This window comes from Nerophis ophidion, linkage group LG23 (assembly GCF_033978795.1).
Source record: "Nerophis ophidion isolate RoL-2023_Sa linkage group LG23, RoL_Noph_v1.0, whole genome shotgun sequence".
In the NCBI taxonomy this organism is placed as follows: domain Eukaryota; kingdom Metazoa; phylum Chordata; class Actinopteri; order Syngnathiformes; family Syngnathidae; genus Nerophis; species Nerophis ophidion.
In genome coordinates, this window is record NC_084633.1 from 41,332,800 (window position 1) to 41,350,389 (window position 17,590).

At 40.2% G+C, this 17,590-nt stretch overlaps 2 protein-coding genes across 6 annotated transcripts in view; one reads left to right on the forward strand and one right to left on the reverse strand.

Moving 5' to 3' along the window:
- The window catches only part of mrpl37 (mitochondrial ribosomal protein L37), a 135,743-nt gene extending 135,127 nt beyond the window's left edge, over positions 1–616 (reverse strand). For 4 of the 5 annotated variants that reach the window (XM_061884620.1, XM_061884619.1, XM_061884618.1 and 1 more), the window contains exon 1: positions 164–616. In XM_061884620.1, the coding sequence (XP_061740604.1) occupies positions 164–545 (382 nt within the window). In that variant the 5' untranslated portion in view covers positions 546–616. The remainder of the gene's footprint in view (positions 1–163) is intronic. The other variant, XM_061884616.1, reaches the window with a different exon arrangement.
- A 1,769-nt stretch (positions 617–2,385) lies between these two features.
- rpl23 (ribosomal protein L23) lies at positions 2,386–16,627 on the forward strand. The gene is made up of 5 exons (XM_061884638.1): positions 2,386–2,462; positions 7,910–7,993; positions 9,349–9,477; positions 12,434–12,547; positions 16,507–16,627. The coding sequence occupies exons 1-5, from the start codon at positions 2,450–2,452 to the stop codon at positions 16,587–16,589; spliced, it is 423 nt and encodes a 140-aa protein (XP_061740622.1). The 5' UTR covers positions 2,386–2,449; the 3' UTR covers positions 16,590–16,627.
- The last annotated feature ends 963 nt before the right edge of the window (positions 16,628–17,590 follow it).

The window sequence follows — 17,590 nt, forward strand, 5'->3', positions numbered from 1 at the left end:
AAAGCTGTATGTACCTTTCAGCATTAATGGTGCCTTCACAGATGTGTAAGTTACCCATGCCTTGGGCACTAATGCACCCCCATACCATCACACATGCTGGCTTTTACACTTTTACACTAAGAAAGTATCATGAAAAACAGAAAGTAATAATAAGCTGCATCACCTTCCAGCAGGCTGGTCCTCTTGTGGAAGACATAACATGGCTTCTCCTTGTGCAAAGGCATCTCCTGGTCTGGGGGAGACTTGTACCGCCGGGGATCGGTGAAGTCCCTTTTCCACTCCGGGTAAATGGGTTTAGCGAGCCCCGGGACATAATGCATCTTCTCTCCATAGGTGACCTTCTCCAGTCCGGGGATGTGCACTGTCTCTTTGGGCTCCCATCGACTTGAAGCCGTTCTTCTCGCCACACTCCTGTGACTCACAGACAAGTATCGGCCCCTTCCTCCACACGCAGACAGCCAGCTCAGCCGTCGCTGGCGGACAGACTTCACAAGGCGAAGAGCCGTTGCGGTTTCTGTCAACATTTCGGTAATTATGCTCGCCATTGCGCTTGTAGGACAACCGGACCGTCACTACACGTTTCAAAAGACGCTACGCGCATGCGCACAGAATTAGACGTCACTTCCGTTACGCTCAAATTGTACGACGGCGCTGTGTAGTGATATTTTTGTTTGTTTTATTATTTGTATTGTAACTTATTTTTACGGGCTTGCCTCTTTATGATGTTAAGTTCCTGTTATAAGTTGTTGGACAGTATATGCCTTGAGCTCTTATTTTGAAGGCATATACTGTCTCACATCACAAAGAGGCAAGCAAATAAAATAGGTTACAGTGTTAAATTTAAAAAAAATACACACAATAAAAGTGATATAAAAATAACATAAAAATAATCATGCGGGGATTTAAAAAAACAACTTAATTCAAACGAGTCAATTTGGAATAAATGTTATTTTTTCAAACGAGGGTCTTTACTTAAATCAATACATGCACCACAACACAAAAAGTACTTTTTGAAATTGATTGTTAATGGATGCTTTGTCGTTTGTCGCACGAAAGGCTGCCGAGCGGATATAGAGGAGTTCTTGTTTCCCTACGGACTGGTTTAGTCGTGACTGTCGATTGTAAAATGATTAACGCTACGTCACTTCCTTTACGCTCAACTTGTACGACGGCGCTGTGTAGTGATACTTTTGTTTGTTTTATTATTTGTATTAAAAAAAACGTACATAATAGAGTGATACGACAATAACATAAAAATAATCAAGCGGGGATTGAAAAAAAAAACCTAATTCAAACGAGTTAATTTGGAATACATGTTATTTTATTTTGAAATATGGCGAAATAAGTACAAAAGTACACTTCATTCATTAACAGCGTTACAAAAAAGATCAGTTAGAATAATACATCATGTTGGATATAGAGAACATACAAACCCTTTATTTATTTAATCAAAAATACTGAAATTCCACGACATACTGAGTTTGCAAACAGCTAAAATGATACACAAAGCAAACTATGACCTGCTACCCAAGAATATACAACAATTCTTCCAAAAAAAAAAAAAAAAACGTAATTTAAAACATTGGTATGTACGTACAGCACTTAACACCTTCAGAATATCAGCATGTGGAATTAAATTAGACATGCACCTGGGGATAGGTTGATTGGCAACACAAAATGGTCCCTAGTGTGTGAATGTGAGTGTGAGTGTTGTCTGTCTATCTGTGTTGGCCCTGCGATGAGGTGGCGACTTGTCCAGGGTGTACCCCGCCTTCTGCCCGATTGTAGCTGAGATAGGTGCCAGCGCCCCCCGCGACCCCGAAAGGGAATAAGCGGTAGAAAATGGATGGATGGAATTAAATTATGGAATGGATTAGGCAAAGCAATCAAACAATGTACTAATATAATCCACTTCAAGGAATTCTTCACACTTAAAGTGTTTACAAAGTACAAAGAGGTATAAACATACTGATTTTATTTCATCCGTCCATCCATTTTCTACCGCTTATTCCCTTTGGGGTTGCGGGGGGCGCTGGTGCCTATCTCAGCTACAATCGGGCGGAAGGCGGTGTACACCCTGGACAAGTTGCCACCCTATCGCAGGGCCAACACAGATAGACAGACAACATTCTCATCCATCCATCCGTTTTTTCAAAATAATCTTACTCACCTCACCATATGAAATGTAAATTACTTCACTGAATATTATTTATTTATTTTTATTGTGATTACTCACAGAGTATATTGTGAATAAATTGAGAACAGGAAGTGAACAAAAGTGTTAGCAACTGTTATGTAAAAGAAAAGGGGTAAGATTAGTCGCGAAACACTTAGCAAAACTCCTTTTTCCGACTGTTTTGAAAGCAACACGCCCCGCCCTGACCCGGATGAAGAATACCTTATTACGCATAACTGCTTCCGCCTTCGTCCTCTTTCCTCCAGCCTCGCAATGTCGAAGAGAGGTAAGAATGCCGCATCTCTGAATCTAAATGCATCCGCTCGCCCCGTCCACCTATCTCATGTAACCGTGTGCCCAAAGTCTTTTGTAGTACATCGTTCATCTTTTCACTCACTTATTTTACCATTAATCACGGCCTTTTTCGTACTTTGACTAGTAGTTCTAATTCTACCCAATCCCTCGTTTTTTTACGCCCAGCTCGAATTAAGTTGCCCCAAATTAGTGTGTCTTACGTGTTTGACACAATAAGATCATTTTATGTCAAATAAACTTGACTTTATTCTTTCGTGCCGGCGATTTGAGCGAGGAAATGTTTACTGAGCTGTGGTTCTACAAGACTTGTAGTCTGGGGTCTTTCGGCTGATCCGGTCCAGAATGTTGCTTTAACAGTGTTTCCCGTTCTCTACCTTAACACATCATAATTAAAAGTTGGTTTATACTCTGTTCTCCTGCAAGAGTTGTTAGTAATGTCCATGTTTAAAGTAGAGTTAGGGGTGCAGTACACAATGCAGGCGATAGGCCTTGACAGGACACGTGATTCCGCAATGCATTGTGGGCCATGGGGTTTGGACATCACTGTAGTTTACATGGCTGTGCAGTAGTGCAATGCATTGTGGGCCATGGTGTGTTGACCAACACTTTACCCGCATTATAGTGTGAGATAATCAACAAACTTGATAAAAATGGATGCTACGAACTAAAGGGAATGTACCGAGACAAACTCTTATTCCAAGGGCTCGCTACCTCCAACAACGAGATGAAATTGGAATTATAAACACAGAGTAGCAAGGTTTTGTAGTTGGAGTAGTTATTACCTGCGCAGGTAACAATAATGGTTATAGTTTCAACCCACTGACCTCTCATGAGGGCTGATGGCAACATTAATGTGGACGCCTAGTTGTCTTCATCTAATTGGATAAAAATGAACAGATAATACCATACTATAACAAGCAATTATAGTCCTTTAATGAAATGTAATGTAAGCAGGGGTCATGAACCTTTTTGGCTGAGAGAGCCCTGAAAGCCAAATATTTTCAAGAGTAGTCTCTTATACTTTTTAATAACATTGTTATTCGGAAGTTAACCAATAATAAATAAAATACTTCCCACTATTATTGTGACTTCTTAATTGGATGGATTAAAATGCATAAGAATGTTTTATATTTTGAACGTTATTTTTAACACTGTTTATCATCAGAATTATTCATTACTTATCTTAAGCAACGTCAGCTAAGATTTATCTGAGAGCCAGATTTGTTCCCACAACCGCACCTTAACTTGGAGTCTTTAATCTCGTTATATGCAAATATAATGACAATAGAGTCTATTCTATTCAGATGCAGTCATCAGAAGAGCCACATTTGGCTCGAGAGCCGTAGGTTCCCTACCCCTGATCTAGACTATGATCAATGATTGCGATTAACTTATGTTCCATCTCTGATCGGCTGTTATCATAATTATCTTACACAAACATGGCATGAATGTCCGATACTGTATTACTAAACATTAGGGAAGCAATATTCTGGCACACTACAATCCGCCATTGCCTTGTGCGTGTCTGTGAATGTTTGTGTACGTGTGCACTTTTTGTATCATGTGTATGTGTGTCTTCCATCAATGTGTGTATGCGTGCGTTTTCTGTCAATGTGTGTATGCGTGCCTCTTCTGTCAAGGTGTGTATGCGTGCCTCTTCTGTCAAGGTGTGTATGCGTGCCTCTTCTGTCAAGGTGTGTATGTGTGCCTCTTCTGTCAAGGTGTGTATGTGTGCCTCTTCTGTCAAGGTGTGTATGTGTGCCTCTTCTGTCAAGGTGTGTATGTGTGCCTCTTCTGTCAAGGTGTGTATGTGTGCATCTTCGGTCAAGGTGTGTATGTGTGCCTCTTCGGTCAAGGTGTGTATGTGTGCCTCTTCGGTCAAGGTGTGTATGTGTGCCTCTTCGGTCAAGGTGTGTATGTGTGCCTCTTCGGTCAAGGTGTGTATGTGTGCGCGCGCGCGTCTTCTGTTATTTGTACATGTGCTTTTTTTGGTGAATTAGTTTGTATGTATGCGTCTTCTGTCGTGTGTGTGTGTGTGTGTGTGTGTGTGTGTGTGTGTGTGTGTGTGTGTGTGTGTGTGTGTGTGTGTGTGTGTGTGTGCATCTTCTGTTTATACATGTGCTTTTTTTGGTAAATTATTTTGTATGTGTGCGTCTTCTGTCAATGCGTGTATGTGTGCGTCTTCTGTCGTGTGTGTGCATCTTCTGTTGTGTTTGTACATGTGCTTTTTTTGGTAAATTAGTTGGTATGTGTGCGTCTTCTGTCAAGGTGTGTAAGTGTGCGTCTTCTGTCAATGTGTGTATGTGTGCGTCTTCTGTCAATGTGTGTATGTGTGCGTCTTCTGTGGTGTGTTTGTGTGTGTGTGTGCATCTTCTGTTGTTTGTACATGTGCTTTTTTTGGTAAATTAGTTTGTATGTGTGCGTCTTCTGTCAATGCGTGTATGTGTGCGTCTTCTGTTGTGCGTGTGCGTGTGTGCATCTTCTGTTGTGTTTGTACATGTGCTTTTTTTGGTAAATTAGTTTGTATGTGTGCGTCTTCTGTCAATGTGTGTGTGTGTGTATGTGTGCGTCTTCTGTCGTGTGTGTGTGTGTGCATCTTCTGTTGTGTGTGTGTACGTGTGCTTTTTTTGGTAAATTATTTTGTATGTGCGTCTTCTGTCAATGTGTGTGTGTGCGCGCGTCTTCTGTCAATGTGTGTGTGTGTGTGTGTGTGTGTGTGCGTGCGTGTGCTTTTTTTGGTAAATTATTTTGTATGTGCGTCTTCTGTCAGTGTGTGTGTGTGTGTGTGTGTGTGTGTGTGTGTGTGTGTGTGTGTGTGTGCGTGCGCGCGCGCGCGTGTGCTTTTTTTGTCAACTGGTGTTTGTGTGTGCTTTCTGTCAGTGTGTGCATCTTCTGTCATTTTGTGTGTGTGTACACGTCTTCTGTCTGTGTGTGTGTGTGTGCGCGTCTTCTGTGTGTGCGCGCCCCTTCTGTTGATGTGTGTGTGCGTGCGTCTTCTGTCGATGTGTGTGTATGTTTGCAGCCATGTTCATCGCAACAGTGTTGAATCAGCGTTGTGCCACATTCCCCATACACGGCTGGAAATGCAGTCCAGCAGAACAAAATAAAGAAATATAACTGACATTAGCATAAAAGTGGAAACACAACATTTAAATGGAGCACCGACTCCAGCAGGTACGTGCACATGGATATATTTAAGCAAATTAATAAACAAAAAACAAGTATATAAAAATGCTTCAATTAAACACCTTTCAAAATATTCTCACCTGATCGCACACATTCTGGTTAAAATGTCATTCTGATGGAAATGGGTGCTTTATGCTAGTACACCTTATATTTTTCTTACTGTTTAAAAGTTATGTTTTTGAAGTTTGGTTCTGTGGGTGTGGGGGCCCAGCACACATTAAATAGATGTTTAATGATTTGAGTAGCAAGCTCAGTCAATTGAGCTGTTAAATTGATGCAGTTGTTCAGTGTTCACTCTTAACAACTTTGTGTTGTGCTGCAGGTTATATGAAGTAAACACACCTGTCACAATATTCTCATTTGGTCAAATGTCATTCTGATGGAGATGGTGCTTTATGCTAGTACAAGTTCTATTTTTATTACTGTTAAAGCAGCAAGCTCGAGTCAATTGAGCTGTTAAATGAAGGTGAAGCCGTCAGACATGTTCGCAGGTCACATCCCAGCCAGGATGTCATCCCTTCTAAAAAGCACTTGCTTTGTCTGCTCAGTGATAAAGTGAGTTGTCCATGAAGGGAAGAGCAGCTCCATGACTGTGGGTGAGATGGCAGGTCCACCTTGTGACTGACCAATCTCAATCAGTCATGACACATGGATTATGTCTTGGTTCCACCTTCATTTGCCCCACTGGGGTCCACCAGACAGCTCATTTGAGTAAACTGCCACCATTGTTGGAGACAAAGTTGTCTTTATTTGCTTAACTTGGTCGCTTTTAATACCAGTGAAGAACTTCAAAATGGGAAGTGTTAGGTTCATTGTCCTATGTTCTCATTGCACGTCATCTAGGACCTGGCCTCGTTTCTGAGATGGACTGAGTCCTTTAGGGCTGCAACTAACCATTATTTAGATAGTCAACAATTACCCTAACCATTAGTCCACAAATCAGATAATGAAGCGTACACTCTTAATTTTGCCATCGACTTCTAGATGCAGCTGAAGTTATTTTAGTCACGTGCTTACAAACAGTGATGACTCATTCATTCATAAATATTAATACTACAACTGTAAAAGAGGAAAGTACTGATAAAATGTGTAAATATTCAACTTTGTGTCAAATCATCACTTCTGTGTTTTTAAAAATAAAATATTGTACGCATAAGGAAGGTAGTCAAAGGAGTGTCAAAAGATGGAGTTACCTCTTCATGACATTCTGCAGTCCAGCAGTATTTATACATCTGTGGCCTCTCAGCACAAACGTGTCCTGAAACACTATTAAGTGTGTGGGAATGATGGAAAACTATAAATTATAAAAATAAATAATATCTAAACAAAAAATGTTTAACACTTGTCTCAGCCTTGTGCTCGCTGTTCCTCTTTCCTAAATGCCGCACCTAATTGCTTGTGTTTGTAAAGCTCACTAGTTAGCATCATCTTGCTGGCTTCCTTGTCACTTGCTTTCAGTCTGAGTCACAACATTGATGGCTGTCTACTTTGCTGCTAATCATCTTTGGATAATTACTTCCCAACCAGTTGTAGTTCTGCAGCATTCATTAGTAGCCAGCGAGATGGTACGTTTTTGACGTAACAAATGTAAACGTAGGGCACAACACAGTAGGTCAGGCCTGGGCAATTATTTTGACTCAGAGGGGCCAATTTTGAGAAAATTTGTCTTGGGGTCGGTATATTATACCTAGCAATCTTATCTATATATCTTATCTTATATAAATATCACTGAAAATGCAATGTGAAATTCGACATACATGTAAATGTATACTAAAAGAGGTTAGTAGATGAGAATACATCCAAAGGCAAAATGGTGTAGAAATGCACCCAATAGCAGGAAATGTAGTCTTGATTTTCGACATTTTCTATCATGGCTTGCATGGCATTACTTCATGCTGATAGAAATGTTCTTTTTTCTTAATGGTTCCTTCTTTTGTGCTGAAAGTTTGCTCGCATGCTTGAACAGCAACCTCGCAATGAATATAGAATATTGTGATGGTTGTGTTGCACCCGAGGCCTCTTAAATACTGGCTGTAACACTTACAACCTAAAAGCTGCTACATTTTGTTGAGAAAATAAATCATAATCGTTTAACGTAATACATGCAATTACATAGCAAAGGAATAGAGCATCTAGTGGTATAAACTTGGTTGAAAATACACCTGTTTTGAGGTGTTTCTCAGGAGAGTGATCCTGGAGGTTGGACACGCTAAACGTTGCTTCTTTTACCAGGACGTGGTGGCTCCTCCGGGGCCAAGTTCCGCATCTCGTTGGGTCTTCCAGTGGGAGCAGTTATTAACTGTGCAGACAACACAGGTATGTAGTGCTTCATCACGTTCTTACAATCAATGCCAATGACATGTAATGCACAGTATTCACCTCTTCCAGCAGACCAAGGACTTCATAATCCTTGTTCGTTTATGAATGGTGTTTCATTAGATCCAACATGTCTAATGAGCAGAGATACCCAAGAGGAAGCTGGTCCATAAGGCTGAGTAGCAGCAATCAATGTCATTGAAAAAGTGTATCGTTCTAATTCTGCCATCTTGCATCATCCGTGTAGTGCCAATGCTGATGCAGACATGCCGTATTTTTCGGAGTATAAGTCGCACCTGCCGAAAATGCATAATAAAGAAGGAAAAAAAACATATATAAGTCACATTTTTGGGGGAAATGTATTTAATAAAAGCCAACACCAAGAATAGACATTTTAAAGGCAATTTAAACTAAATAAAGAATAGTGAAGAACATGCTGAATAAGTGTAGGTTATATGAGGCATAAATAAGCAACTGCTATGTTAACCTAACATATTATGGTAAGAGTCATTCAAATAACTATAACATATAGAACATGCTATACCTTTACCAAACTATCTCTCACTCCTAATCACTAAATCCCATGAAATCTTATACTTCTAGTCTCTTAAGTGAATTAGCTAAATCATATTTTATATTTTACGGTAATATGTTAATTTCACACACAAATCGCTCCTGAGTATAAGTCGCATCCCCGGCCAAACTATTAAAAAAAAACTGTGGCTTATAGTTAAAAAAATACGGTACATGTGGTCAACTTAGGCCTCTCCTGTCCTTCACTCAAAGATATCCCTATGCAACATAAACAATTGATTTGTGACACTACAATAACATAATTTCATGAAACTACTGCGGTTTCTAGTACATTTAACATCATATTTTTCATACACTGGTTTTTAAAAGCATGTTACATTTCAAAACTGGTGTTTTGGAGGGTGCCCGGCACAAATGAAACATTTAAATTCACTAACATAGGCTGAGATAGAAGTGTTAGGAGCTGCAAGCTCACTCATGGAACGGATCCAAGTGGAAAGTTGAGACTGTCAAACATTCCTCCCAGCCCTTCTAAAAAGCACTTGCTTTGTCTGCTCAGTGATAAAGTGAGTTGTCCATGAAGGGAAGAGCAGCTCCATGACTGTGGGTGAGATGGCAGGTCCACCTTGTGACTGACCAATCTCAATCAGTCATGACACATCTTATCCTTCTAAGCTCTAAATACCCTGAGTCACAACGACATGTAGACGTCTAATTGTGCAGCTTTAATATAAGTTGGCTATCTATTCAGCTTTCTGATGGGATCATACATTCAAGCAATATGACTGTTACATGGCTAACTGTACTCACCTTTCTTCAAGGTGCCAAGAACCTGTACATCATCTCTGTGAAGGGCATCAAAGGTCGCCTTAACCGCCTGCCTGCAGCAGGAGTGGGAGACATGGTGATGGCAACTGTCAAGAAGGGCAAGCCAGAGCTTAGAAAGAAAGGTGAGTGAAGAATGATGGCACTTCTATTGGATAGTTGGAGTGGTCCACAGTAGGGCTGTGCAATTATCATTAACAAGGTTTCACTGTTATAATACTCACACTTTTATGTGTAATATCATGCGGGCTTTGTCGGTGCAGTATCGTGCTTCAAAAAGATGTATATTGCCAATGTGCGAAGGATTGATTTTCTTTTTGAATTTTAGATCCATTGTAAATCTTTTCTGTTGCAGACTAAATACAGCTTGAGTATTTATTGTAAGTTGAATGGTGTTCTTTTGTTTTCCTTCATGTTAATGAGGGTAACATTTATGCAGATGTTTACTTAAAATTGTCTAGAGGAGTGAGACAGTTTATAGTTGTGTGGGGTGGAATGTTTTCACATTCATTCAAGTACTGACCTAGCTAAATATTTCTAAAAGGGTTGTCAAACTCGTGTGAGCTCATTGGAGGACAATCTGTTCCGAGGCAGGCCAGACTGGTAAAACCATGGCATTAAAACTTAAACTTTAGATTGTTTTACTTTGGCCAAAAAGCACATTACAAATAATCCTCTTGGCAAAATACTTGTAGTTGACAATTGTGAAGAAAAAAGTGATGCAGTTGTTCAGTGTTCACTCTTAACAACATTGTGTTGTGCTGCAGGTTATATGAAGTAAACACACCTGTCACAATATTCTCACCTGGTCAAAATGTCATTCTGATGGAGATGGGTGCTTTATGCTAGTACAAGTGCTATTTTTATTAAACTGTTTAAAAGTTATGTTTTTAAAGTCCGGTTCTGTGGGTGTGGGTGCCCAGCACAGATGAAATAGATTTTTATTCATTTGAATGATTTAAGCAGCAAGCTCGAGTTAATTGAGCTGTTAAATGAAGGTGAAGCCGTCAGACATGTTCGCAGGTCACATCCCAGCCAGGATGTCATCCCTTCTAAAAAGCACTTGCTTTGTCTGCTCAGTGATAAAGTGAGTTGTCCATGAAGGGAAGAGCAGCTCCATGACTGTGGGTGAGATGGCAGGTCCACCTTGTGACTGACCAATCTCAATCAGTCATGACACATGATGGATTATGTCTTGGTTCCACCTTCATTTGCCCCACTGGGGTCCACCAGACAGCTCATTTGAGTAAACTGCCACCATTGTTGAAGACAAACTTGTCTTTATTTGCTTAACTTGGTCGCTTTTACTACCAGTGAAGAACTTCAAAATGGGAAGTGTTAGGTTCATTGTCCTATGTTCTCATTGCACGTCATCTATGACCTGACCTCGTTTCTGAGATGGACTGAGTCCTCTAGGGCTGCAACTAACCATTATTTAGATAGTCAACAATTACCCTAACCATTAGTCCACAAATCAGATAATGAAGCGTACACTCTTAATTTAGCCATCGACTTCTAGATGCAGCTGAAGTTATTTTAGTCACGTGCTTACAAACAGTGATGACTCATTCATTCATAAATATTTATACTATAACTGTAGGGGTTTAACGGTACGTGTATCTGTATTGAATTTCGGTTTGGTGCGGAGGTGTACTGAACGAGTTTCCACAAAGACATATTAAATAGCGTAAACAACACTAAAAATGAGGCATTTAAGAAACTCTGCCCAGACAGCCCCGCAAAAGAGGACATATCTGGTGAAAAGAGGACATATGGTCAGTCTTTGCTAGCCCGGTCACTGCTAGCAAAAGAGGACATGTCTGGTGCTAGCAGCGACCGGGCGACCATATGTCCTCTTTTCACCAGATATGTCCTCTTTTGCGGGGCTGTCTGGGTGGAGTTTCTTAAATGCCTCAAATGTCCAGCATTTTGAGTTATGGTTGTGTGTATTTTCAACGTATGTTCAGCGTTAAGAAGGGGTTAAAAACAAAACATTGTGCACGCAGCAGCATTGGTGAGGGAGGGACAGAGACTGAGAGCGAGAGAGTTATGATAAACATGTGTCTCCAGGCTCTGCTTTTTAACCATAGATTTATCAGATTTAATATTTTATTATCTATAGCAGGGGTGTCAAGTGTGCCACGGAGGCCATTTGTAGCCCACAGCTAATGTTTTAAAGGCCCACGGCACATCGTAATACTATTAAATCTACAAAAGCATAATAAAAAAGCTTGAAGGTTAAATGGACTTTAGAAAAAGTTGCAATGTTGACTAATAAAACAAAGCTGTTTTTTTTCTTTCAAACTGTCAGTGCTTGAAACATATTGAATCAAAATCAATGTTATTATGAATTATTGACCTATCCAAGGTTCCCATTACTTCACATCAAATATTCCACTAAGAAAAATTATTTTGGTGGAAGATTTTGCAAATTTGGTAAATAAATAACCCAAAAAATTATATTTTGTTTTCTTACTGTGCCGAAAATGAACCGAACCATGACCTCTGAACCGAGGTACTTACCGAACCGAAATTCTTGTGTACCGTTACACCCCTAATGTAACTGTAGAAGAGGAAAGTACTGATAACATGTTTAAACATTCAACTTTGTGTCAAAACATCACTTCTGTGTTTTTTTTTTTAAATAAAATATTGTACACACAAGGAAGGGAGTTGCAGGAGTGTCAAAAGATGGAGTTACCTCTTCATGACATCCAGCAGTATTTATACAACTGTGGCCTCTCAGCACAAATGTGTCCTGAAACACTGTTAACTGTGTGGGAATGATGGAACCCACTACAGTAAAAATAGGGGGAAAAAAGGATGTAAACAAGGAATACTTGTATTCATCTGACAGAATAGAAGACTTCATTACCTGCATTGCTGTTTGCATCTTGTGAGCGTTTTCTTCATCTTTGGAATGGCCAAAACATGTCTTGGAAGGATTGTGAACGAGGGGCCAACATTCCAACAAGTGCTGTTGATCTCACTGTAGAACCTTCTAGTCGGCCATTAAAGCTGTCAACATGTACCTGGAGGCGAGTATAGGAGGTTATGTACTAAGAAGGTGTTTGTCCACAGTACATCCTGCAGTGGTCATACGGCAGCGCAAGTCTTACCGGCGAAAGGATGGAGTCTTTCTCTACTTTGAGGACAACGCAGGGGTCATCGTCAACAATAAAGGAGAAATGAAAGGTGGGTTTGCTTTTTTATTTAACTTGCTAACTGAGAGTAACTCTTATAAACATGACTATCACCTCACATAAAGCTATGTTAGGTGTGTGTGTGTGTGTGTGTGTGTGTGTGTGTGTGTGTGTGTGTGTGTGTGTGTGTGTGTGTGTGTGTGTGTGTGTGTGTGTCCTCTTCTAAAAGCACTTGCTTTGTCTAAACCATGACAGTGTGAGTTGTCAAGCAAGAGAATATTAAAGTCCTTGACTGTGGGTGAGATGGCAGTTACACTTCTTTCTGCTGCTCTCAATCAGTGATGGAACATGTTTGGTACTTTAGAAGAAACATTTGACAATGTTATTATGGGGTGTCGTCTGTGGAACAATATCATCATGGATTCTCTTCTGTTGAAGAAAGTGTGCATGCAGTGCAGATGTTGGTGTGTAATGCTTTAGAAAATTTCACTCGCTGCTAAAATAACGACAAAAGTGGTCAAATTTTTGACATTTTTTGAAATGAAGACAAGGAGTGTTGGCCATGTTTGTTCTATAAGCAGCCGGTCACATCCATTATGGAACTATGTTCTATAAGCAGCCGGTCACATCCATTATGGAACTATGTTCTATAAGCAGCCGGTCACATCCATTATGGAACTATGTTCTATAAGCAGCCGGTCACATCCATTATGGAACTATGTTCTATAAGCAGCCGGTCACATCCATTATGGAACTATGTTCTATAAGCAGCCGGTCACATCCATTATGGAACTATGTTCTATAAGCAGCCGGTCATATCCATTATGGAACTATGTTCTATAAGCAGCCGGTCACATCCATTATGGAACTATGTTCTATAAGCAGCCGGTCATATCCATTATGGAACTATGTTCTATAAGCAGCCGGTCACATCCATTATGGAACTATGTTCTATAAGCAGCCGGTCATATCCATTATGGAACTATGTTCTATAAGCAGCCGGTCACATCCATTATGGAACTATGTTCTATAAGCAGCGAGTCATATCCGTCATGGAACTATGTTCTATAAGCAGCCGGTCACGTCCGTCGTGGAACTATGTTCTATAAGCGGCTGGTCACATCCATTATGGAACTATGTTCTATAAGCAGCCGGTCACATCCGTCATGGAACTATGTTCTATAAGCGGCCGGTCACATCCATTATGGAACTATGTCCTATAAGCAGCCGGCCACGTCCGTCGTGGAACTATGTTCTATAAGCGGCTGGTCACATCCATTATGGAACTATGTTCTATAAGCGGCTGGTCACATCCATTATGGAACTATGTTCTATAAGCAGCCGGTCACGTCCGTCGTGGAACTATGTCTATAAGCGGCTGGTCACATCCATTATGGAACTATGTTCTATAAGCAGCCGGTCACGTCCGTCGTGGAACTATGTTCTATAAGCGGCTGGTCACATCCATTATGGAACTATGTTCTACAAGCAGCCGGTCACGTCCGTCGTGGAACTATGTTCTATAAGCAGCTGGTCACGTCTGCCGTGGAACTATGTTCTATAAGCAGCGAGTCATATCCGTCATGGAACTATGTTCTATAAGCAGCGAGTCATATCCGTCATGGAACTATGTTCTATAAGCAGCCGGTCACATCCGTCATGGAACTATGTTCTATAAGCAGCCGGTCACATCCGTCATGGAACTATGTTCTATAAGCAGCCGGTCACATCCATTATGGAACTATGTTCTATAAGCAGCCGGTCACATCCGTCATGGAACTATGTTCTATAAGCAGCCGGTCACATCCATTATGGAACTATGTTCTATAAGCAGCCGGTCACATCTGTCAATCATTGAAGTGCGAATCTCTATCAGTTCTGCAGTCACATGTGTATTGTATTTGATACAATATATATTGAATACCTGCCTGCACATGATCTGTATCGTATTTGATAGAATGTAACGTATTTGATACAATGTATATTGAATACCTGCCTGCACATGATCTGTATCGTATTTGATAGAATGTAACGTATTTGATACAATGTATATTGAATACCTGCCTGCACATGATCTATATCGTATTTGATAGAATGTAACGTATTTGATACAATGCATCTTGTACACCTGCCTGCACATGTGTATTGTATTTGATACAATGTATCTTGTACACCTGCCTGCACATGTGTATTGTATTTGATACAATGTATCTTGTACACCTGCCTGCACATGTGTATTGTATTTGATACAATGTATCTTGTACACCTGCTTGCACATGGTGTATTGTATTTGATACACTGGATCTTGTGCATCTGCTGGCATATGTGTATTGTATTTGATACAATGCATTTTGTGCATCTGCTGGCATATGTGTATTGTATTTGATACAATGCATTTTGTACACCTGCTTGCACATGGTGTATTGTATTTGATACAATGGATCTTGTGCACCTGCTGGCATATGTGTATTGTATTTGATACAATGCATCTTGTACACCTGCTTGCACATGGTGTGTATTGTATTTGATACAATTGATTTTGTGCACCTGCCGGCATGTGTATTGTATTTGATACAATGCATCTTGTACACCTGCTTGCACATGGTGTATTGTATTTGATACACTGGATCTTGTGCACCTGCTGGCATATGTGTATTGTATTTGATACAATGCATTTTGTACACCTGCTTGCACATGGTGTATTGTATTTGATACAATGGATCTTGTGCACCTGCTGGCATATGTGTATTGTATTTGATACAATGCATCTTGTACACCTGCTTGCACATGGTGTGTATTGTATTTGATACAATTGATTTTGTGCACCTGCCGGCATATGTGTATTGTATTTGATACAATTGATTTTGTGCACCTGCCGGCATATGTGTATTGTATTTGATACAATGCATCTTGTACACCTGCTTGCACATGGTGTATTGTATTTGATACACTGGATCTTGTGCATCTGCTGGCATATGTGTATTGTATTTGATACAATGCATTTTGTACACCTGCTTGCACATGGTGTATTGTATTTGATACAATGGATCTTGTGCACCTGCTGGCATATGTGTATTGTATTTGATACAATGCATCTTGTACACCTGCTTGCACATGGTGTGTATTGTATTTGATACAATTGATTTTGTGCACCTGCCGGCATATGTGTATTGTATTTGATACAATTGATTTTGTGCACCTGCCGGCATATGTGTATTGTATTTGATACAATGCATCTTGTACACCTGCTTGCACATGGTGTATTGTATTTGATACACTGGATCTTGTGCATCTGCTGGCATATGTGTATTGTATTTGATACAATGCATTTTGTACACCTGCTTGCACATGGTGTATTGTATTTGATACAATGGATCTTGTGCACCTGCTGGCATATGTGTATTGTATTTGATACAATGCATCTTGTACACCTGCTTGCACATGGTGTGTATTGTATTTGATACAATTGATTTTGTGCACCTGCCGGCATATGTGTATTGTATTTGATACAATGCATCGTGTACACCTGCTTGCACATGGTGTATTGTATTTGATACACTGGATCTTGTGCACCTGCTGGCATATGTGTATTGTATTTGATACAATGCATTTTGTACACCTGCTTGCACATGGTGTATTGTATTTGATACAATGCATCTTGTACACCTGCTTGCACATGGTGTGTATTGTATTTGATACAATTGATTTTGTGCACCTGCCGGCATATGTGTATTGTATTTGATACAATGCATCTTGTACACCTGCTTGCACATGATGTGTATTGTATTTGATACAATGGATCTTGTGCACCTGCTGGCATATGTGTATTGTATTTGATACAATGGATCTTGTGCACCTGCTGGCATATGTGTATTGTATTTGATACAATGTATCTTGAACATGTTTAGTGTTGACTAGTAGCAATGTATATATCCATTGTCAAGATGATGTGAGCCATACACCGACTGTAGAACCAAGACTTATTGGTATCAATGCTTTCTGTATCCTCAGGTTCTGCTATCACTGGCCCGGTGGCGAAGGAATGTGCTGATCTCTGGCCCAGGATCGCCTCCAACGCTGGCAGTATCGCCTAGCTTGACGTTAATTTCTAATAAAAATAAGTTCCTTGCCATCTGTGTTTAGTTTCACTTTGTTCTTGCCAGTCTGTATCGCACTGATCACGTCTTCTATATCATGCATGCAGCGTATAAAGTCTGTATCGCACTGATCACGTCTTCTATATCATGCATGCAGCGTATAAAGTCTGTATCGCACTGATCATGTCTTCTATATCATGCATGCAGCGTATAAAGTCTGTATCGCACTGATCACGTCTTCTATATCATGCATGCAGCGTATAAAGTCTGTATCGCACTGATCATGTCTTCTATATCATGCATGCAGCGTATAAAGTCTGTATCGCACTGATCACGTCTTCTATATCATGCATGCAGCGTATAAAGTCTGTATCGCACTGATCACGTCTTCTATATCATGCATGCAGCGTATAAAGTCTGTATCGCACTGATCATGTCTTCTATATCATGCATGCAGCGTATAAAGTCTGTATCGCACTGATCACGTCTTCTATATCATGCATGCAGCGTATAAAGTCTGTATCGCACTGATCACGTCTTCTATATCATGCATGCAGCGTATAAAGTCTGTATCACACTGATCATGTCTTCTATATCATGCATGCAGCGTATAAAGTCTGTATCACACTGATCATGTCTTCTATATCATGCATGCAGCGTATAAAGTCTGTATCGCACTGATCATGTCTTCTATATCATGCATGCAGCATAGTCTGTATCGCACTGATCACGTCTTCTATATCATGCATGCAGCGTATAAAGTCTGTATCACACTGATCATGTCTTCTATATCATGCATGCAGCGTATAAAGTCTGTATCGCACTGATCATGTCTTCTATATCATGCATGCAGCATAGTCTGTATCGCACTGATCACGTCTTCTATATCATGCATGCAGCGTATAAAGTCTGTATCGCACTGATCATGTCTTCTATATCATGCATGCAGCGTATAAAGTCTGTATCGCACTGATCACGTCTTCTATATCATGCATGCA